A 21,504-nucleotide genomic window follows, 5' to 3' on the forward strand; every position below is an offset into this window, starting at 1 on the left:
ACAAATGTGACCACACAAGATGTCACAGAGAGCAGCATCTATATGTAGCCTATATAATGTTGAAGATCGATGAAAAAACAATCCCTTTTGGGAAAAAAAAAATCACCCACAATACTTCTCACAGTCCCAACAGAAGCTATTGAAGTTTATGGTTGATGCATACTTTGAAAACGTGGTGAAATGAGTGACGGGAACATGCTGCTGTTAGTTTAGTGGTGAAATGAGTGACGGGAACATGCTGCTGTTAGTTTAGGTCGCCAGAGGTCAGCATTGGACAGTACATGCTGCTGTCTACAGTTGGAGCTGATATATATATATATATATATATATATATATATATATATATATATATATATATATATATATATATATATATATATATATATATATATATATATATATATATATATATATATATTCTTCAGCCTTCCTCTCCTGGTGTTCATGTGAGGAGGAGGTGAGGTGTTATCCACCGTTGGCTTGGGATGCGCAGTGCGCTGCTGACTGCAGTGTAAACAAGACTGTCCGAGCCTGCGGAGCTGCAGATCACCACGCACTTCTTGACAGCTGCTTGAAAGACACTATGTTGATCAAGAAGCGTCTTTTTTTTCTGTTCTCCGATCTCTATAAGCGGATAAGAACCTTAGTTTAATCGGCGCTTTTTAAAGGATTTTCTGCGCCTTTTCAAATTAAACTCCACATATGTCACTCAGTACACCTACTGCTTCCGTGCAAACACCGCTCCCAGATTGCCCTTTTAACACCTCAACGGTTTTAGCTGCAACGAAACAGTGAACTCTTTGTTTTTTTTTAATATTCCAAAAATGACGGACAACCAGGAGAACACAGACGCTGAGGACGCGTCTCCGTCCGGGAGCCCGACCTTGCCGCTCCGGCCGCCCTGCGATCGTCTGCCCTGCCACAAGAGCAGCGTGTGCTCCCGCTCGTACTTCGTGGTCGTGATGGTGTTTTTTCATGTCTACATCATTAATGTCATAGCGCTGCTGTTTTACGTGCACTACAGCAGCGGGCAGGAGGACGCCAGCTCAAGCAGCGACGCTCCCACCGGAGGTGGCCAACCCCAGCGCTCGGAAGCGCGACGTCCGTCGCCATCGAAGCCCGACTTTGTGCGGGATGTTTCCTTGACGAGAATCGAGGGGATACGAGTGAGAGATATGCGATGATGAGTCTCTCTTTTGAGTTTTTATTTGACCTGCTGCACGTAAACGTAGCGCTGATGTATGTCTTAGGTGGGACATGTCCAGAAGGTGTCTCTGGTGCCAGGGAGAGTGCATGAGATGAAGACTTTGAGCCTGAAACCGCTGCTGTTTGGTGAGAAGAACAAATAACCATGGGAGCCTCTAATAGCCAAGCATAGGGACAAACATTTGCATGTTAATTGCAAGATTACAGTTGCTAAAAGTATTGCCTTCATGAACATGAAGGCAATGAGGGTTTAATAAGATCTCAGTCCAACCTTATTATAAATGCTTAGAAATTTCTAGGAAGGCTTTCCTCGAGGTTTAGGAGATTGTTTGTGGCAACGCTTTACCCTCCTCCCCGAAGCTCATTTATAAGGTCAGACACTGATGTTGGACAAGGAGACACTTCATCAGTCTGAGCCTGATGTTGGCCTGATTTATCCTAAAGATGACATGTCTGGTTAAGGTCAGGCCAGTCAAGTAAATATATTACAAAGTTGCTCTTCCAGGCCTTTAATGTTCCAAAATCATGTTGGGACAAGAAGCAAAACACAAACTGTTTCAACAAAGCTGGGAGCCTGAAATCATCAAAATTGTTCAGGTACCCTGAATTAATAGCCAATAAGTATAACAGAAAACATATTAATTATGATAATGTTATAACATACTAGAATAATATTCTATAATATTATTTTGGTTTGAATGTTTCTGTTCTTGATTCAGTGAAGTTTACTCGAGTGCAGCAATACTTCAAAGTAATATCAGTGAAGTAATATTTATGGTGTATTTTTATTTAATACACCATAAAAAGCATAGTGTATTAAAACTATCCCTACTTTTGTTTCCCAAAACAATTACCGAAGAACATACAAAGATAGCATTAGGCTTGTTTTAATGTTTGTTTTGAAAGGTCTACATTTTTGTACTTTTAATTGGGTCTGCATTAGCAAAGCACCATTGTAGCAAAAAATCTTAACACAAAATGTAAACCTACCTAGATTTATATGTATGTTTATAAATGTATATTGTTGCCTTATGCAGAGATCCCTGGGTTTTTGTCAGAGGACGAGTGCCGCGTGGTGATGCAGCTCGCTCAGCTGAAGGGTCTGATGGAGAGTCAGCTGATGGTACAAGAAGGTCAAGAGGAGCTGGCGAAAGAGCTGGACCTGAGCCCCGAAGAGATCTTTAACCTTCTCGATATCAACCAGGACGGACAGCTGCAGCTTCATGAGGTGTATGTCAGCTTGTGGATTTGAAAGTTATTTATTTCTCCTAAGAGTGAAATATCTCACGCCGTCTTTACGGCTGTGCCTCAAAGATACTGACTCATTCCAGAGTGAGGGACGGCATCTGGCTCACTCCAGAGAACCTGCGAGAAATTTATGACGGGCTCAAAGCCGATAAGGATGGTGACGGTAAGAAACTCTGTAGTATTTCGTCATAACTGCTGGGTTTTAAAGAAAATGTAGATTTCCTCTAAGAATAAAAAGGGGGAGTTTCAGACCTACTGTGAAGGAAACAAGCAGCATCAGCATTCACATCATTCAATTTATATAAAGCAATTTTATTTTTTATTTTTCTTTGGTTGTAAAACTTTGCAGTCATAAGGATTTCCAATAGTCTTTTCCAGTTTGAAGCCTTATGGAGGTTTGTTGGACTCATCTATAATTTCTGTACAAATGTGTTTTGGTAAATTACTGTTGTCATGGTGATAGGTTTGCTGAGCCAGGAAGAGTTTCGGCTACTGAGCAGCGACGCCTTCCAGCGCTTCCTGCTGGAGCGAGGGGTGAAAAGGAGTCAGCTGGTTCGGAACAGCCGGCACACCTGGCTCTATCAGGGCAAAGGAGCCCATCGGGTCCTCCAGGAAATCAAAGAGAGGTGAGCAAGTCTAAACTGCAGCTGATGATTCAGAGGTTGCTGCTCCCTATATGTTTAGAGCTGGCTGTTCTCCCATTAAAGGGTCACTCGCCTCACTCGGCTGCCGGCCGCGTTAGTGGACCTGAGTGAGCCACTTCAGGTGGTTCGATATGAGGAGGGGGGACACTACCACGCCCACCATGACAGCGGGCCGGTCTACCCTGAAACAGCATGCACACACACACGTCTTGCAGCAAACACCTCCACTCCCTTTGAGACTTCCTGCAGGTGAGGCACTGACAGAAACGTTCGGCTGGGATTTCATCTGTCTGACGTCGTTACTGAACTGTGCAGTGTGACAGCTGTGTGACTCGACGTTGCGCGTCTGCTACTGGTTTTGCTAGCTGCCTGTACGTGCATGCGTGCGTGTTCGTTTGCACCATACATGTGTGTGTCAATTTAAACCTGTGTTGCACACTTAGGTACATCACAGTTCTCTTCTACCTGAACTCTGTTGATGGGGGCGGGGAGACCGCATTCCCTGTGGCAGACAACAGGACCTATGATGAAGTGGTGCGTAAATGTGTCCGAAGAGAGTTGGGAAAAAAAAGTGTACAGAGTGAATGGGTTTCACGTCTGTGCTAACTCACGTGTTTGTCAGCGAGTGGTTGTGCTTGGCATGAAGGAAACTGTTCCACTTAGTTCCAGTTTGTGTTTTAGTCTCTGATACAGAATGATGTGGATCTGATGGACACCAGAAGAAACTGTGACAAGAGCAACCTCCGAGTGAAACCCACCAAAGGGATGGCTGTTTTCTGGTACAACTACCTCTCCGATGGAAGAGGTGCGGAAATTATAGCACATGCTTTTTTTTTTTTTAGGAATAATTTTTGCAACGATTCCATTTCATTTCAAATGTAAGTTTTTCGTTTCAAAGGTTACGTTTTCATTGTTGAACACTATTTTATTTACATTTTTTCTCACTCCACATGTTCCTAAAATGTTTTATTGTCCCCAGTTTCTATTTGATATTGTAGGTAAGGGTTTGCCCAAGGCTTCACTGCACTGGATCTAGTTGCATTTTCTTCCTTAAACACTTGAATTATTTTAACGATATTGTTCACCACTGCTCTTTCAGAGAGTCTACATTACCGCATTTGTACATAACTTGTCTGCTTGTAGATTTTTAAAATGTCAAACCCAACAAGAGATGCTGTGAACTTTGGATTTTGCATCTGCCTCACGAAATCACCAAACTGTCGTCAATTCCTGCTTCAAAATCACTTGCTTGAACTAGATATTAACAGCATTTTTGCAGTCATATTTTGCATTAGCTAGGATTTCCCTCATTTTAAGTTCAGAAAATTGGGGCTGATTAATGTTCAGGGGAAGATTTCAAAGAATTGTTAGCCGTTTTATTTTTTTACAAAATGGCTTTGTGTTTATTCTCTATAATTAACTAAATATCAGAAAATATCAAATAATGTGCAAAACTTTCATGACATTCGACATGTTCTTATTCCTGTACTAAATCCAGATTTTCTTGCAATACTAGTTTAGGAAGCAAAGAAAATGCTGATTAAAATTGTTTTCAAAATTGTAGGAATATCTCTTTCCTTGAAAGGATGTTTTATGGTGTTTACATCTCTAAACGTAAATCAAGCATCTCTGTTTTTGTTTTCTTGTCAGGTTGGGTAGGAGAGCAGGATGAGTACGCTCTGCATGGAGGCTGTGTGGTCACCCGCGGCACTAAGTGGGTAGCCAATAAATGGATCAATGTTGATCCAGATTACCAGCGCCAGGCTCGCTACCAGCAGTTGGTTTCACAGCTGCCAGACGATGAGAACGACGACGATCTGCCTTCGAATGCAGACGTACAGAATCCCAGCATCCATCAGGACTTGTAGCTCCTACACCAATACATTCATATGTTCAACAACAAAATCCTCCACCTCTTCCTCTTTCCTGTGCACAGCAGTTTTTGGACCATATTGCAGAGTTGAGATTTATTCAGGGAACAAGTTCACTGTGGGAAATAGATCCTTTTGTACAACAGTCTGTTTATTTTGTGTATGATTCTATTTGTATTTCCCACTGTAGGAGTGTTGCACTAGAGCCTGTGGAAGAATTGTACATTTTAAATGTTTCACAGTGTGTAGGGTTTAGTGACATCTAGTGGCAAAGTTTCCAAGTGCATGCTGTTGATTCTTTTTTTTCTCCCCTTTCTGAAACTCATCTTTCAGACCCTGTAGGTCAATATCAGCAGCTGTCAAAGAGAAAAAGTATTTTTAAAATTATAGACATAGTCAGGGTTTGTCTGATCCACTCTAAAAATACTGCAGGAACCTGCAAAAAAGCGACTCAAGCAATCTATATGTAAACATCTTCCCTTTTTTTGTCAATAATAGCACAGTGTTTCTTATATTATTGTGATATCTTGCCTTTCTGCCAGTAGATTCCTCTAAATGTTACACACGTTAACTTAAAATGACACATTTCTTTGCATGCATAATTCAAAAGGTTTTGCTGTGGCTACAAGCAAACATTTGCACTAGAAAATTGTGACAGCTGCCATTACCAAAAGAAGCTCACACCTCTCGGTGTGATGCATGATGCCTTGTCTATGTCTCTTCAGTACAATACTACTGTTTTACTTCTAGAATGCACAATGAATGAAAATGATGTCCAGAGTTAATTTTATTTATTTATTAAATAATTACTAAAAATGCACTCTCTCACTCTTCCATTAAAACATAATGAAACTCAACCGTCCTCTGAATTCTTCTTTTCCAACAATACTTTAAATATGCTTAAATAACATTTTATCATGACAATAAAATGAAAACAAAAACATAAGCAAAAGTACGAGGCGCAAAGGATTTAAACTGTGTGCATAATGTGTTTCTACTGAGGTGGCAGAACTTTTAATCTGTAAAATCAAATTTTTGACTTTGGCTGCTTTTCATATGTATTCTGACCAGTTCTAGTACCTTTTAATGACTGCATGTTCTACACTGTGTGATCTTCAACTCCATCAAATAAGCAGGATTTGAAAGTTGCGTCTTTCAGAAGCAGGGAAGATTTGATTCAGTATCTAAAGGATCAGTTCATTTTCATTATAAGTTTTCAGCTTTCAGCACTTTATCAATTTCAGATGAAAAATTAGATAGGAAGAATTTCATAGAACATATTTTTCAGCAGCATAATGTTGCAGTTTTCCATCAGTTGCTTTATAAGATCATTTTTATCTTCCTTAACGTTGTGCTTCCACTGCATGCAGTGACGAGATAAATGTGGCTCTAGGCTGAGTTGTTAAAGTTTGACTTTTTAAAGTTGTTTTTAGGAGGTGCTAATTTGCTCTCACAGTTATTTCCTGATTTAAATGAATGGCATGTACTTCATGATATTTATGTAACACATGCAATTTTCCCATTTTGATGAAGAATGGTTATGGGTCTCATCAAAATTAAAGCCCAGGGAAGAACAAAAACATTATTTTAATGTTAAAATTTATCTAGCACTTAATTAGACTTAAAGAGTACCAATTTAGATTTTTTTTTGCAGGAATCATTAAAGTTGCTACTAATCGTGACTTTTTCTTTTTGTTAAAAAAAAATCTAAGTAAATTAGAAAAAAAATCATTGTGAGAATATGCTATCACATTAAAATCTACTTTAACTTTTTAAATTATTATAGTATTTTTTTTTCTTTGCAGATTAATGTTGAAATTTAGGAACCATACCATCGGTGCAAAAATAAACATGTTTTGTGCAACACAACAAACTTGTAAGATTTAGAAATATGAACAAATGTGTGAAAGGTTGCTGGTAACAAGATGCCCAAAGATCAAATCTGAAACAGGTTTAGTGTTATCTGTAACAACAACACAGGTTCATTCTGTCAGTTCTGAAGGCTGTTTGAACAAAATCAATGTAGTTAAAAGTTTGATCAACAAAAACAATAGACAGATACTAAACAGAACATGAGTTACAAAGTCCAAACAATTACTAAAAATCCACCAGAAGACCTGGAACCAACAAGTTTAAAGGATTAAAAAAGTCAAAACATGAAGAAATAAACGTTGACTCCTGCACTGCACTGTGTGTTTTATATAACTAGTTAATGCCTGATTAACATTCTGCTCATGTTCATTCACCTCCAAATGAAATTTAACAGCTTCCTTCACATTCATCTTTTCCTTTTCTTTTGATATCTTGTTGCCTTTAAAATTTTGTGCCGCACTGCAGGGCCTGTAACAGACAAGTTTTAGAAAGTCAGTACATGAAACAAACATGGGTGTGACATCAGAAATTTAAACCCAGTAATAATAAAAAACTGTAATCACTGTAAAAAGCCACACAGACAATGAATGGTGAGATATTTGTGTGTTATTTCTGGACTCATTGCACGTGACCTGTGAATCATCCTCTTTTACTCGCCTGCGTTGGGTCGTATCTGGGAAGCGATGCTGCCCCACGATGGTTGAGGCAGTAGAGCACAGCATCGTGAACGGACACAAAAAGATGCTGTTTTCTTAGAGTTTCCGAGAAGAAATCACCACGCTCCAGTTGTTCTACAACAGACGCTGTAAAGAAGGAAGGGAGTCAGGAGATGACAAAATGTAATTCTTAAAGAGCAGCTTTAGAAAAGTGAGTTTCACTCACCTTGACATCCAGAAAAGTAGATATCCACATCAATCTCACTGAAGTCCCGGAAGATCTGTTACCACAGAAAATAGAGGAGAGTTTTCTTCAGTCAGTGTTTTTAATTTTAAAATATTTTTATTTTATTTTGATGATTTCAGCAATAAACAAACAGAACAAGGTGAAATTTTACACTAGTACATATATATATGTACTGGTGTAAAATTGCCCATAACATGTTAAGCCTTCTTTAATTTTTTAAAAAAATATTTAAATATGTATATACAGCATAAAAAAGTTTCGTAGAGCTGATTTACACCAAACGTCATCATTAGGTATTTCACAACACAAACAGATTTAGTTTATATCCATTTAATTCTAATCTAATTTGGTGCAAATTCAATTCGTATCGGTCTAATACAATAATGGGTAGCACTTTATTTGAAGGGGTGTGCATAAGACTGCCATAACACCTGTCATAAACATAAAGAAGTCTTCATGTTTTCAGAGTCGGGACGTGGCAAAGAATAACAAATAAACTGCACAAAGTCATCGTCAACAAGAACTTCTTAATTGCTCTGCTGAGGAAAACAAGTACTAGTACAGCCTGAGCCCAATTGATCTTTTATTGAACGGGAAAACTGGCAGAGAGCGTGAAGTTGATGGCTGAGCAAGAGCTCAGTCAATAAACCCTTCCAGTAAAGGGACATGACCAGGTTCTTTTATTTCTTTATTACTTACATTTTTCAGTGTCTGTATGGCCACGGTGTCAATGAAGTTAGCCGTGGATAGGTCAAGGATGATGGAGTGAATGTCCCACGTCCACTTCCCCAGAGACCCGAGGGACACCTGCTCTAGATCCCGACTCAGAGTGTCCTCGCTGCTGGAGCCCAGAGTGGTGGTGTCCCCGTCCTGCAGCTCCGACATCCAACCCAAACTGGTGCTGTCTGGATGTCCTCCTTTGAGGTATTCCCACCTGGAGCAACCGTCGGGCGTCTGGGGAGCAGTTGGGATCACAAACACTGTCCCGTTCCCCCTTTCGGTCCGGCTCTGTTCCTCCTCCTCTGCAGCTGTCATGTCTATGTGTGTCTCTCTCCAGTCGTCTGCCTCGTCCTCCTCCACTGAGATCTCCGGAGGCCCAGAATGCTGTTCAGCTGCTTTCTGTGCCCGTTTCTGAATAATCAAAGAAAAGGGAGTAGTTTAAGCTTTGGTTAAATCTGTGTAGAGTGCAGATATTATGAATGTCTTGTTTTTGCATTTAAGTTGCCATAAACCTCACAGTAAAAATTCAAATATTAAAACTGAATTTAAAAAAAAAAAAATCAACATTTGTGCTTTATGCTGGACATTTCCCACCTCTCCTTTAGCCTGCCTCTTTGCTCGTCTTTCAGCTCTCCTTTCTCTTCTCCTCTGTTTGGCCTCCTGCCTCCTCTTATAGATAATCATTTTACCAATGTCAAGCCCACTCTGCAAACAGGTCAACATTAAATTAACATCACAGTTAAACAACAGAAACAAGAAATGGATGTTTTGGTAAACTTATATGCTATAAAAACTCCCATAAAAAAAAAGATTAAAGTAAATATCTGACATCCATTTTTATCTTCTCCCGATTTTTACTTCAAGTTGTTCATTCAGTATTCTTTGTCACTTTTCATTTAACCACCGAATACTCATTTTTGTCTGAAAGACAATTATAATAAACAAGAAATGATCAAATAATAATCTTATGTTTTCTAACCAGACCTGAACATGATATATGGGTTAAATTACTTTGTCATAAGTTTAAAAAAAAATCCAACATCAGTTGTCTTTAAATTTACCAACATAGTGATTATATGGAACATTTAAACCAAGGAACCAAGGTAGAACTATGAATGAATGAATGAATGAATGAATGAATGAATGAATGAATGAATGAATATTGTGCTTCTGAGACAAAGTCACAAAACATTCTACAAGATAAGATATGAAGACCATAAAAGTCTCAGGACACGGAAAACATAAAAACAAAGGAAGTTTTTGAGTCATAAAAGGAGAAACATAAAAACATCCACAAGAAAACAAACATAAGAAAAACTAAAGCCAGTATAGTTTTTATACAAGTATGGCTGAGCAAGCATGGATCTTTAACTGATTTTAAGAGTCTGCTGAACAGAAAAGATGGAACCTCTAAACATGTGAAACAAAAAGAAACTAGCTGGTTGTTAAACTCAAGATTTCTGGAAGTGGAATTTTTTTGCAGCTCAGCTGGTGTTTTTACAAGTCGACTAGACGCTGAGCTGCCTGTTGTTTTATATCCTTATTGCAGTGTTTTAACTATCTAGGCTGACTTAGCTGGTGACTCAAGATGAAATGTTTGTTTGCCTGTCCCTTAACCTGGAGGAAATAATAGGAGATTTACAGCAAAGCAGAAAGAGAGAGAAAACACTGTAATTTACTCCTGCTTTTTACAAAATCATACCATAAAGAATTGCATCTCATCTATACCTTATCTTTATTACCAAAGTAGTTTCTTTGTGTTGTTGACTGAGGTGTTGCCACAAAATATTTAAAACATGCCCCAGAAAATACATGTCAGAGAAGAAACGACATCCTTTAAATAAAAATATTACTGAATTCTGGTCTTTTACAATAAAATAACTAATTAATTTGTCAATATAAGTCAAAAAACAAAATAGTGTGAACAAAAATAACTGGATAATTAACAAAAGAACAGAAAGAAAAAGGACCAACCTTTTCTTTCAGGGCCTCCAGGTAGAGTTCAGCGTTGGCAAAATAAACTGTAGCAGAGGAACGGAAAATAGTAACACCTGGAACCTCTCTGGCCTGTCACATACATAAATATCACCAGCTTATTTTGCAGCCAGAGCAGAAAACCCCCCATCTATTTTTGGCTTTTTGCATGTTTGTCTCACCTCTCTGTGTGTCTCTATGTCCACATAGAGTTCTGTACCAGGAACATTTCCCAGAACAGAGTATGTCGGCCTAATTAACAGAAGTTGAAACATGTATTTATTTGTCATTTGTCTGCGTTGTGGGACAGTGTGTCGAATCTCTGAAGAACACTTTGATGTGGGATATCCTGCATAAGGTGATGAAGAATCTTACATCTGAGTCCTGAAGGTAACCGTGAACAGAGCAAAGGCGATGGACGCAGCCAGACCCAGGTCCAGATTCAGCAGCATCGTTGACACCCAAGTCACTAACCAAACCACCTGGGGGTCGCAGAAATCAAAAGGTCCGTCATGACGCCACTCAAACATTAAAGTCCCTGTCAAATCACAACATCTCACCAGATCGATTTTGCTTCTCCTCCACAGTGTAACGACGTCAGAGTACTGCTTGAACATGCCCTTCAAATTCACAAGCACAATCGATGCGAGGACGGCCTAAACTAAGCAACACACTTAATTAGACCTAAGCCAGAGTGTGACCTCGCTAACGCTTGTGTCCTGGATACGAACTGACAAATATGTTGCAGTTGTAAAAGAGAGGAAAATATCTGACCTTTGGCAGCTCCTGGAATAACATCCCAAGTTTTAGTATCGTCACCAGTACGATCAGAGCAGAGGCCACTCCAGCCATCTACAAGAACGGCACCAGAAGTTTTATTACATGTGTGTAACAGATCAGTCAGTTTTGTCAGAATAAATTAGATATAATTATATAGTAGGTTGAACAAACAAAAGGATTAATAGATTTGAATAAACTGCTGAAGCTGACATTTACAGTACTTATTCTAGAACCATTCAAGTTAAAACAATCACTTTTACTTCTTAATATAATTCAGTATATTTAACTTATGACATGCCTGATTTATATATTTTAGGAAAAATGCTACAATTTGAAAGCGGAAAACAGTATGCAAAATCTCAAATGGTGAAAAACACGTACTGAATACTTCGTATATTTATGGAAAGAAATAATTTCCTATTTCCACTTAATGCAAAATGTAAGGTGCTGTATCACCTGCAGAATAATTTGCCTTGAAGAAACAAGTAATATTTACATTCTCATGTCATTTGTTGCTTTAAAACTATTTCACTTTGTTCCTTATGGAGAAGCTTTAGCAAACAAAAGTGTTTTTACAGCTCATTTAAACATGTCATGTTTCATTTGTTTGCTTGGGTTTTCTTTTGGCTTGCAACTAGAAGTTTTCTTTTCTATTTCAGAAACTGCAGAATGACTTATAATGGGAAAATACAGCTAATTTAAATCTTGTCTGCTGTTGCTTACTCACTTGAGTTTTTCCTCCGGTGGTCTCCTGGACGAGACTTCGAGACATGGAGGAGCAGACAGAGAAACACTGGAAGAAGCTTCCCACTGCATTACTGAGACCCAGCGCCACCAGCTCCTGCACCACGGTGGAGAAGAAGAATGAGTCGATAATGCAAGGAAATACAAAAGAAGAATAAAAGCAGATAGGTTAAACAGCTTGATGTGAGAACAGACTCACCTGGTTACTGTCCACCTTGTATCCGTGCTTCAGTGCAAATGTTTTCCCAAGCGAAATAGATACAGCATAACCAACAATGGCCAGAGCAAAGGCGTCACCGATAACGTCTCCAAAAAGACTCAGGTTGGGCACAGAGGGAGCGCTTAAACTGGGGAAGAAGAAAAATGCAAAAGTGGTGGGAAAAAAAAGCCTCAGCATATATGACAGCAGCCTAATCTAAATCCAAAACACTCACCCACTCGGGATCTCTCCAACAACTGAAACACTGTAGTTGTTGTTCAGGTGTATAGTGGACGATAACAGAGTCGCTGCTACAATCTAAAGAAATGATACGACATTAATTAAAAACAACCATATTTCACAACACTGTTCCATCCCCAGACATTACTCATTGAAATATAGTCAATCATGGACCAGGTGTGGACCTAATTATTAGCCATATAGCACAGATTTCTGCAGTGAAGTGCATAAATGTGGAAGTCCTTCCATTACTGCTGAATCAGCTGCTTATTTCCACTGCAACTATGCTTTTTTTTTTTTTTTTTTTACTGATGCATCATCAGCAGCACTGAGCAGTGCATACACACACACACATACACACAGTGTTGATAAAGCAAATAGAGGCCAAAGAGTGTGTCTTTATATCCACTGACTGTGATGAGTTCCACAGGAATGGGGACCGGCAGCTTTGTGCTCAGAAACGAGTTGAGCTCCTTCGCTCCAGTCAGGAGAACGATTGTTACAGAGCTGACCAGCAGAGTGGGAAGATGAGTTTTTGGCAGCGAGAGGCAAAGGTCCACCAGAGTCTGAAAATCGAAACAAGACGAAGCAGAAGGAAAGTTAGTAATCCTTCAAAGTGGGCCCCAAAATGCTGAAACAGAGGTCTTTAAACTAGAAGCTGCTTCATCGTTATTGTGATTTATTGTTATTTGTCTGAGGTAAAAACAAAGAAGCAACTACTTTCAAAGCTAATGCAGCAGTCTCATTTATTCAACACACTCCCCCACTGTTCTCCTGCTTTTATTTTTGAACATGTTGCCTCTTGAGTTCATCTTCAGGAAGCATTATGTTGCTTTCCATTGCTATGTTGACAGCAATGAGGTCAACCTGCTGGTTAAACTGAACGGTTGATCCAGAAAGTCTATTTTCTTGTTTGGTTCCTCAAGAAATCTAGGCGTAATAATAGCCAGTAGTCATGCTTTTACCACCACTTGCCTGGATTATTGCAACACTATACATGCTAGTCTTGCAGCATTTATAAAATGTCCAGAACCCTGCAGCTTGTCTGAACTGATACAAACAAATAAAATATAATTCTTGTTGTCATGAACTGTCTTCCTTGGCTTCTTGTTTGGTTCTGTGAGTTAAAAATGCTGCTATGAGCTTTAATGTCTTAAATAGTGCAGCCACTTCCCATTTATGTGCTCTCTAAAGATTGTGAGACTTTCAGTCAAACAGTGAGTTTCTGGATTTTCTGAGATTAAGATGTAAAGATGACTGGGCTTTCTTTTTAACAGATGCTTTATTTATGTTCCTGTTATATCTTACGCTTTTTATTGGACTTATTCTTTTTTTTCTGCAGTTATTTTATTATTTCATGGTTAAGCTGTGAAGCAGCTGATGGTATTTTGATGCTTGTCACACCAATAAATGTGACTCTGACACTGCAAACTTGCTTTAACATATTTTTGTAAAGTTACAAATTAAAAATTACATACGTTTGTATGTTATAAACCTTTGTGCAGAATTTTTGAAAAAGGTACAGAGCTGTAAAGAACTCGCAGACTTTAGAAATGGTTTTAATGGCAGTTAGTATTTTGTGAGATTAGAAATAAAGTCTGGCTTGTCAGTGTTGTTTTTTGAACAACATATTTTTAGCTTTTTTTTTTTTTTGCATATATGTTGGAATTGTAAGAGTACTCACATATGTTGGCTCAAATAAGCCATTAAGCCAGAGTGAGCAGATGATGATACTCACATAAACTTGCGACAGAGGCCCAGTGAAGCGCTTCGGGGAAACTTTAAATAGGTACTTGAGTTGTGCCACTACAGCATGTGCTGCTGCAGCTGATGTGTAAGCCCGCACCAGAGGTTCAGACAGGTATGTTCCCACAAAACCAAACTTTATAACACCTAACAGCACCTACACGAACACAGTCATTTATGTGGTCAGGAAGTTGCAAAAGCAAAAGAGTTTCTCGTATTTTCTGCACTGTTTGCCAAACCTGAATAAGTCCTCCAAGGAAGGTAGTAGCGGCTGCCACCTGCACCCTGTAAGCGTCCCGCGCCGCTACATCCATTTCTAAAGTTAAATTGGTCCCGTTTGTTTTCAAGAAAAACTCATCGGGAGCAAGTCTCTCTGTCACACTGCCCACCATGATGCTGAGGACAGTAAAAGTACCTAAAAAAATAAATTAACATGCTGTGTATGCAGTGACATAAACATTTTCAGCAAGAAATGCATATTTGAATGACATTTAAAACTAAGAATTGTAATGAAGAATTTTAAGAATTGTCTGATTTTTTAAAAAGATTTTCTCCAATCCACACAGGGTCATAAATACACATGTATTCACCTTAATCTCTTAGTATTTTCCACAGGAAGAATCAAAAACTCTCCTTCAGATGACAGATTAAGATGCTTGAACCTGCTGTGAACTGGAAACTACAGGAAAGCCAGTGGCACTGCCCAGTAGAGTCATTTCTACACCAAACTGACTAAAACTGAAGCCCATGATCTAAAATCTTCAGCTCAACAGAATTTCAATTTAAATAAAATATAATGGACAAACAAATGCTTTGTGGAGAATCTTTACATGCTTAGAAAAAATAAGGATGTAGCTTTTATGCCAAAAATCTAAAACTGTGATCATGATTAGAGAAATCTGATAATGAATTATAACCTGTACAATCAGTTATTGTTTTTAAAATTAATTTAATCTGAACTTTAAAAAAGTGAGATTTAAAAAAAAAATAAAAAAAAAAATAAAAAAAGATTCAAAGACCCAAATTAAATTGACATTCATGCTGAGTGCTTTTAAATCTCTTATTCTAAGGGCTTTGTGTTTGAGACTGTCCTCACCAATGGAATTATGACGCGATGTCCCGAAGAAGAAGTAAATTAAAGCTGGATAGAGAGATGTGTAGAGCCCAAACACTGGAGGTACAGAAGCCAGTAGTGCATAAGCCAGACCTGTGAAATGCACGATAATTTTTAGCTTAATTTAAAAAAATAAATACAGAAATAAATGGTAAACAAATGTCAAAAAGGATATCAGGTTAAGCTAATCTTGATCATTGCCTGAATCACTTGCAGCCAAGATCCATTTAGAATTATCATACCTTGTGGCAGGTGCATTATCCCCACACTGATCCCTGAGACCAGGTCAGGCATCCCATAGTCCCACACCGAGTACTTTGGTAGCCAGTAGAGCACAGGACAGCTGCTCATTACACTTCGCTTCAGCTTTGGCAGAGTGCACCTATGAAAGTAGAAATGTTCATTTTCAAAATAATTTTTCCTTCAAAACATTTGAAAGATGTATTTTAACACAGCAAGCCCTTTACCTGAAGGCGTCTTTTAAACGATCAGTCAGAGGTTTGTGGATTTCTGAGAGTGTTTTTCTCCTTGTTAGCTCTTCAAGTCTCTGCTCATCCAAGACTTGCCTCTCCACTCTATATTTCGCAGATCGTGCTCTAGAATCCATTTGAGCATCAGATTCAGAACTTAGATCTATTTATGAAAATGCATAAAAACTACAAGCCGTCCACAAAAGTCAATGAACCCCTCGATATGCCCAGAGCACAGCTGGATCTGCTTTTATATGCAGCAGTGTGTAATGGTTAACTATAGACAGGATACTGTGGGCAGAGCCATTGAAACTAATGAATGATCAGAACAAGGAACGGATGTCAGGAAAAAAAAAAAGATAAACTCTGTTGACTTTGTGTTTCCATTCTGGCAAGATTTCTACTCAGCAACAAAAAGGAAGGCAGTGAAAGGCCATGGAACATTTTCTACATTATTACAGAAAGCCTTTATTGAATAATTAACCTTTAAGTGTGTCAAATTCAAAAGTGTGTTCTCCTGTGGATTTGAAGACATTTGTTGTTCCTAGTAGCCTAAATGATCAGGGCTACAATTTACTGTTCAATCTTTTTTTTTTTAAAAAAAAAAGCTGAAACCTGTGAAGAAACAAGATGTACTCAGTTCTTGGGAAAGCGCTGCCATGAAATCTGACTCTGAGCTGAGAGCAAAGGTTTAATCTCTTCTAGGGTAGCATGCACATGGCAAAGGTGAAGAAACTGGAAGGAGAATTATGCCCAACAAGTAGGGATACAAGGCAAATAAAGCAATTTATAAATAAAAACAAATTTGATCACGTTTGCCATCCCAATTGCTTCAAAATATTACATTTTCTATGTAACTCAAACTCCTTTGACCCACTTACTGCCAGCAACAACACTGTCTCTATTTTTGGGCCAACGGCTCAGAGGGCAGCAGCACCGGAGGGGGTTACATACCTTGGCCTTCGAGTTTGCTCAGATCTCTCTGAGTCCTCTGACTTGCATATTCGGCAACATCAACAACACGTGTGGCCCGAAGAAAAACATGGATATTTACCGGCTTTCATAGACCGAAGAAAACTCAGTGCGTCAAGAAGAGCAGATGACTTTGGTAAGATTTTATCGCAAGCAAACAGAACGTAACACAATGTTCTCATCTGCATTACTTTATGTGGAATGCAAAACGTTTAGCTTGACTAATTTACACATTAGTTTGATTACGATGACAAGATTAATTGTCACAACCGATTTTCTAGCCTTTCTATTTACATTTTTGTCAAATATTTTATTAGAATTTATCCTAATTTTGATGAAACTTGATATCTTGATAGAATGTAAAAACTGTTTTCTATGTAATTATCTAATGACAGATTAACAATGTGACTAATTTACTATATCCAAAACAGTAATCCAATCACATCAATGCAGCATATTTTTCTTTTTTAGCTAAAGAATATATATTTTTGTAATTGGATATAAATGTTTGCGTAAACAGATTGGGAAATATCAACCAGGACTTTCAAGCACGAGCAATCACACAGCCAATATCTATCTATCTATCTATCTATCTATCTATCTATCTATCTATCTATCTATCTATCTATCTATCTATCTATCTATCTATCTATCTATCTATCTATCTATCTATCTATCTATCTATCTATCTATCTATCTATCTATCTATCTATCTATCTATCTATCTATCTATCTATCTATCTATCTATCTATCTATCTATCTATCTATCTATCTATCTATCTATCTATCTATCTATCTATATAGATATATATATAGATATGGATATATAGATATATATTTCTACAAAACCTGTATAGATTGCACTGACTGTTTTTTAGTAGAAAATCGTGTTTATATTTTATATCACTGAGACACTCACTGAAACTGAGACATTTTATTTTTGCAAATAATACTTCACAGACATTTTACATACTGTATGTTTTAAAGTTGGAATATTATTTATTGTTCCATTTGTGTTAAATGTGTTGGAAAATATTTATCCAAAAACATTTTGAAAAACTATTTTTAATTTCATTATATGCTTGTTCTACATCTTTACCAGGGTTAGAAAAAAAATGGGAAAGGCACTGTACTGAGATAAAAGGAAAAAAACAAAACATATCCATCCTTAGCTGTCACTTAAAAGGCAGCCATTCAAAATCACAAATAATACATGTAGATTAATCATCAGAAATTATTGTTTTTGTTTGAGTAATCACTGCAAATATTTTGGTGTGCAATGAGCACCTGCATACACTTCAGTATACCAAAAAACAACATAATGAACTGAAGTCTCTCTGTGATTTTTGTCTTTCAGAAACCACTACATTACTTATTCTGGTTGTGCAAAGTTTCCTGTGTTTTCTTGTAATTAAATAATCAGCTTCCTGATAAATTTAGAAAAGCATGGATCTTACATCCAAACATGGACTGGTGCTGCTCGAACAGCTCAGGAAGATGAGAGAGGTCGAGCATCTGACAGACGTGGTGCTGGTCGCTGAGGGCATCAGCTTCCCCTGCCACCGGGTCATTCTCTCCGCCTTCAGCCCTTACTTCCGCGTCATGTTCACATGTGGTTTGCGTGAGTGCAGTAACAGGGAAATCTTCCTGCGTGACACCCCTGCAGACAGCCTGGCCCTCCTCCTGAACTACATGTACACCTCAGATCTTCCTCTCACTAATAACAATGTGCAAGGCATATCAATTGCAGCTTTTCTCCTGCAGATGGATGAGGTCTTTGCACGCTGTCGGCAGCACATGACTGAGAACATGGATGCTTCCAATTGTCTCGGAGTGTATTTCTTTGCCCGTGATCTTGGTGCAGAGGAGCTGGCTGATCACGCTCAACGCTTCCTAAGGCAGCACTTTGTCCAAGTCTGCCAGAATGAGGAGGTTCTGGAGCTGGAGGCCCATCAGCTTGGAAAGCTCCTGAGTTCTGACGATCTCAATGTGACGAGAGAAGAAACTATCTTAGATGTTGTCCTTCGCTGGGTCAAGAACAACTCCCTGATGGATGGAGAGGTCCGTGCTCGGCATCTACCTGAACTCCTGAAGAAGGTCCGTCTGCTGCTGGTAAACCCCGACTACTTAAGAGAGGCCATGAGGAGGAACACGGCTCTGCTGGCTGATGCTGAATGTCTGGAGATGCTGAATCAAGCACTGGAGGCTGCGACCATGCACCCCTCTGCTGCGCCACGCAAACTGAAGCTGAGGTACGGAATGGAAACCACAGATCTGCTACTCTGTGTTGGTAATGATGGCGGAGGGATCAGGTCAAGGTATGGCAACTACACAGAACGAAGCTTTTGCTTTGCCCCATCCACTGGCCGAGCCTACTACATCACCTCCCCTCGCTATGGAGACGCTCTGGGATACGTGTGTGCTGGAGTCGTTACTGAAAGAAACGACATTATTGTAGCAGGAGAGGCAAGTGCACGCAGAATGGCCCGACAGAAAGATATGAACGTTGAAATCTACAGGTAAGAATAAGATGACATTGTATCCAGCTGAAAGCTTGTTTTTCCTCTGAGAAACTAATTCTGGTGTGACTGGGTTTGCAGGTATAAAGTAGAAGCCCAGGGCAGCTGGGAACCCCTAACATCCGCAGAGTACCGGGACTCCTACGCCCTGGGGTCTCTGGGAGACACTCTGTACCTGTTGGGGGGGCAGATGAAGCTAAAGAACCAGTTTCTCATCACAAATTGTGTGGAGCGGTGGTCTCTGCAGGGAGGGCCCTGGCGGAGTGCAGCGCCTCTGCCTTTGCCTTTGGCCTACCACAGTGTGGTCAGAATGAAAGACTGCCTTTATGTGCTAGGTGGACGCACTCCACAGGTACTATTAACATCTATCTGTGGTTATGTGAAACTTAGAGCATTACACTTTTGTCGGGCAGCTTACTGTGTCTGCACCTGCTCTGCCTTTTCATTCTCTACTCCACTTGAACTTCCAGTCATACCGTATGGATGATGAGCCGGACCGTCTTAGTAACCGCCTCCTGGAGTACAATCCAAACACAAACAAATGGACTGAGCTCGCTCCAATGAAGTACTCCAAGTACCGCTGCAGTGCTTTGGTGCTGAATGGGGAAATCTTTGTAATAGGTAGGTAGGTTATAGACTAGTTAAACTTATAAAACTTAGGAATGATTAGAATGCATTTCTCTTCACTGTTAGAACTTTCATTCATTTGGCAATAAAGTAACATTAGAACAAAAAATAGTGACGTTTGGAAGGACAATGCTCCAAACGTGATAAACAAAAGATAGTTAACGTCCCTCTAGAGTCAAGCCACTCAGTCACTAGCTAGACCACAAACACCAAGATCAGATTCAGTAAAATTTAAACTCCTACAGACACTAAACTTTTCCACCGAGCTCATGCAGCACACATGCTGTCAAATGATCAAGAAACTATCTCTTCTCTTAACTTTATATTCTGCTCTTCACGGCCAATATGGAATCATCCGTGCCCTCATTGGTGCAGAAACCTAACAGCATGAAAAGAAAAAACTCTGACATGCATACACTTCTGCATTTAGCTTGAAATGTTAACCTAACTCTGCTACAAACTTCTCCACAACTCTCTCTCTGACCCGTCTGCCCTATGTTGTTGACCTGAGTAAACCAGACACAAAAAGGCTCAGACTTACAGGATGAAAAAGTATTTTGTGGAGACATACTTGATATCAACAAAAAACAAGAAATCCCTAATATTGCTAATTAATTACAATTGCATTGACTTGGTTATTGGTGCGTATGTGTTTTGCAGGGGGAATAGGGTGTGAGGGAATGGACCGTGGGCAATCACGTCATTGTTTGAGTGCTGTGGAAATCTACAACCCAGATGGAGATTACTGGAAGGATGGACCTCCTCTCCCATGTCCCCAGCTCTCACTGCGTACTAATGCCTCCAATGCAGGAGTTGTGGGAGGAAAAATTTATGTTTGCGGATATTACAAAGGAGCAGGTACTGACAGGAAATTTGCACTGACCGTTGTTTTTTTAAAATTAGTTTCAAGATGCAACAAAATTTCTTTCTGTCAACTCCTCCATCTCAGATCGTCATGACGATCTAACAAAGGACATACTGGAGCTGGATCCATGGGAGAACCGGTGGACAGTGGTGACCCGGCGCGCACTGATGCACGACAACTACGATGTCTGCTTGGTGGCAAGTCTCAATCCGAGGGGCCTCGTATCCCCACCCTCAGACTTGGTCAAACTGTGATCCACAGCTGTCAGTCAGAGTAGAGTTTGGATGCGAGGAATCAGCAAAGGAAATTAAACAGTGATGCACTTATTAGTCTGCGTGGAAGAGAGTGTGCGCTTAATGACTTGAATGCACTTTGGTAGGCAGAGATGTGATTTGTAAATACTATTTTGTGTTTATTGCTCCTGCAGAGAGGATTTCCTGAATCTTGCAACCTCACGGTGAATATTTAAACCTGCCTATTTTTACAAATATAAAAAAGTGATTCCATTTACATCTATCTTGATTAATAATGATGTGTGTTTCTTCGATATAAAATATAAACCAAACTTGGATTCGGACATCCCCAGAAAAGGTGATTCAGTTTTTGATGACTACAAATGCAAAATGGCAAACCATGTACAGGAAGCGCCTCTTATAGTTTTATAAATTAAACATTTTACATCATAGTCGTTGAACTGTATTTAGTATGCTTGCTGAAGCTGAATAAAAATGTAATTGTTTTTGGAAATAAATATGCACTTTATTTGGAGCATGGATGCTGTAGCGTGAT

At 39.1% G+C, this 21,504-nt stretch overlaps 3 protein-coding genes across 3 annotated transcripts; 2 read left to right on the forward strand and 1 right to left on the reverse strand.

The window, feature by feature from the left end:
• Positions 1 to 742: 742 nt before the first annotated feature.
• p4htmb (prolyl 4-hydroxylase, transmembrane b) lies at positions 743 to 5,826 on the forward strand. The gene is made up of 9 exons (XM_014982161.2): positions 743 to 1,166; positions 1,251 to 1,332; positions 2,244 to 2,434; positions 2,521 to 2,617; positions 2,918 to 3,080; positions 3,162 to 3,347; positions 3,542 to 3,632; positions 3,780 to 3,903; positions 4,749 to 5,826. Exons 1-9 carry the CDS (start codon positions 825 to 827, stop codon positions 4,964 to 4,966), a joined length of 1,494 nt encoding a protein of 497 aa, XP_014837647.1. The 5' UTR covers positions 743 to 824; the 3' UTR covers positions 4,967 to 5,826.
• Positions 5,827 to 7,282: 1,456 nt separating this feature from the next.
• slc26a6l1 (solute carrier family 26 member 6, like 1) lies at positions 7,283 to 16,079 on the reverse strand. The gene is made up of 19 exons (XM_088005654.1): positions 15,729 to 16,079; positions 15,504 to 15,643; positions 15,244 to 15,354; positions 14,387 to 14,562; positions 14,140 to 14,304; positions 12,815 to 12,967; positions 12,397 to 12,479; positions 12,162 to 12,309; positions 11,946 to 12,059; positions 11,213 to 11,290; positions 10,999 to 11,094; positions 10,814 to 10,920; positions 10,621 to 10,690; positions 10,439 to 10,531; positions 9,059 to 9,169; positions 8,444 to 8,875; positions 7,724 to 7,778; positions 7,499 to 7,644; positions 7,283 to 7,309 (listed from the first exon to the last, which is right to left on the reverse strand). Exons 1-19 carry the CDS (start codon positions 15,866 to 15,868, stop codon positions 7,283 to 7,285), a joined length of 2,445 nt encoding a protein of 814 aa, XP_087861780.1. The 5' UTR covers positions 15,869 to 16,079.
• A 621-nt stretch (positions 16,080 to 16,700) lies between these two features.
• kbtbd12 (kelch repeat and BTB (POZ) domain containing 12) lies at positions 16,701 to 21,483 on the forward strand. The gene is made up of 6 exons (XM_014982160.2): positions 16,701 to 16,839; positions 18,062 to 19,223; positions 19,305 to 19,575; positions 19,694 to 19,844; positions 20,511 to 20,708; positions 20,800 to 21,483. Exons 2-6 carry the CDS (start codon positions 18,151 to 18,153, stop codon positions 20,967 to 20,969), a joined length of 1,863 nt encoding a protein of 620 aa, XP_014837646.2. The 5' UTR covers positions 16,701 to 16,839; positions 18,062 to 18,150; the 3' UTR covers positions 20,970 to 21,483.
• Positions 21,484 to 21,504: the final 21 nt, after the last annotated feature.

The sequence above is a fragment of the Poecilia mexicana genome, unplaced genomic scaffold (assembly GCF_051168715.1).
Source record: "Poecilia mexicana isolate PSO_F unplaced genomic scaffold, ASM5116871v1 scaffold_5, whole genome shotgun sequence".
NCBI lineage: Eukaryota > Metazoa > Chordata > Actinopteri > Cyprinodontiformes > Poeciliidae > Poecilia > Poecilia mexicana.

What these genes read in the sequence shown, in the direction of transcription:
- p4htmb (XM_014982161.2), top strand. Translation starts at nt 825, where the DNA reads ATGACGGACAACCAGGAGAACACAGACGCTGAGGACGCGTCTCCGTCC. An exon ending in GACAGCTGCAGCTTCATGAG is followed by an intron (nt 2,435 to 2,520) that starts GTGTATGTCAGC and finishes TGTGCCTCAAAG; the next exon opens with ATACTGACTCATTCCAGAGT. An exon ending in ACAGGACCTATGATGAAGTG is followed by an intron (nt 3,633 to 3,779) that starts GTGCGTAAATGT and finishes TTTGTGTTTTAG; the next exon opens with TCTCTGATACAGAATGATGT.
- kbtbd12 (XM_014982160.2), top strand. Translation starts at nt 18,151, where the DNA reads ATGGATCTTACATCCAAACATGGACTGGTGCTGCTCGAACAGCTCAGG. An exon ending in TAGGTGGACGCACTCCACAG is followed by an intron (nt 19,576 to 19,693) that starts GTACTATTAACA and finishes TTGAACTTCCAG; the next exon opens with TCATACCGTATGGATGATGA. An exon ending in CGGATATTACAAAGGAGCAG is followed by an intron (nt 20,709 to 20,799) that starts GTACTGACAGGA and finishes CCTCCATCTCAG; the next exon opens with ATCGTCATGACGATCTAACA.
- slc26a6l1 (XM_088005654.1), bottom strand. Translation starts at nt 15,868, where the DNA reads ATGGATTCTAGAGCACGATCTGCGAAATATAGAGTGGAGAGGCAAGTC. An exon ending in GGCCTCTGTCGCAAGTTTAT is followed by an intron (nt 12,968 to 14,139) that starts GTGAGTATCATC and finishes TTCGATTTTCAG; the next exon opens with ACTCTGGTGGACCTTTGCCT. An exon ending in ACATAGAGACACACAGAGAG is followed by an intron (nt 10,532 to 10,620) that starts GTGAGACAAACA and finishes TGTATGTGACAG; the next exon opens with GCCAGAGAGGTTCCAGGTGT.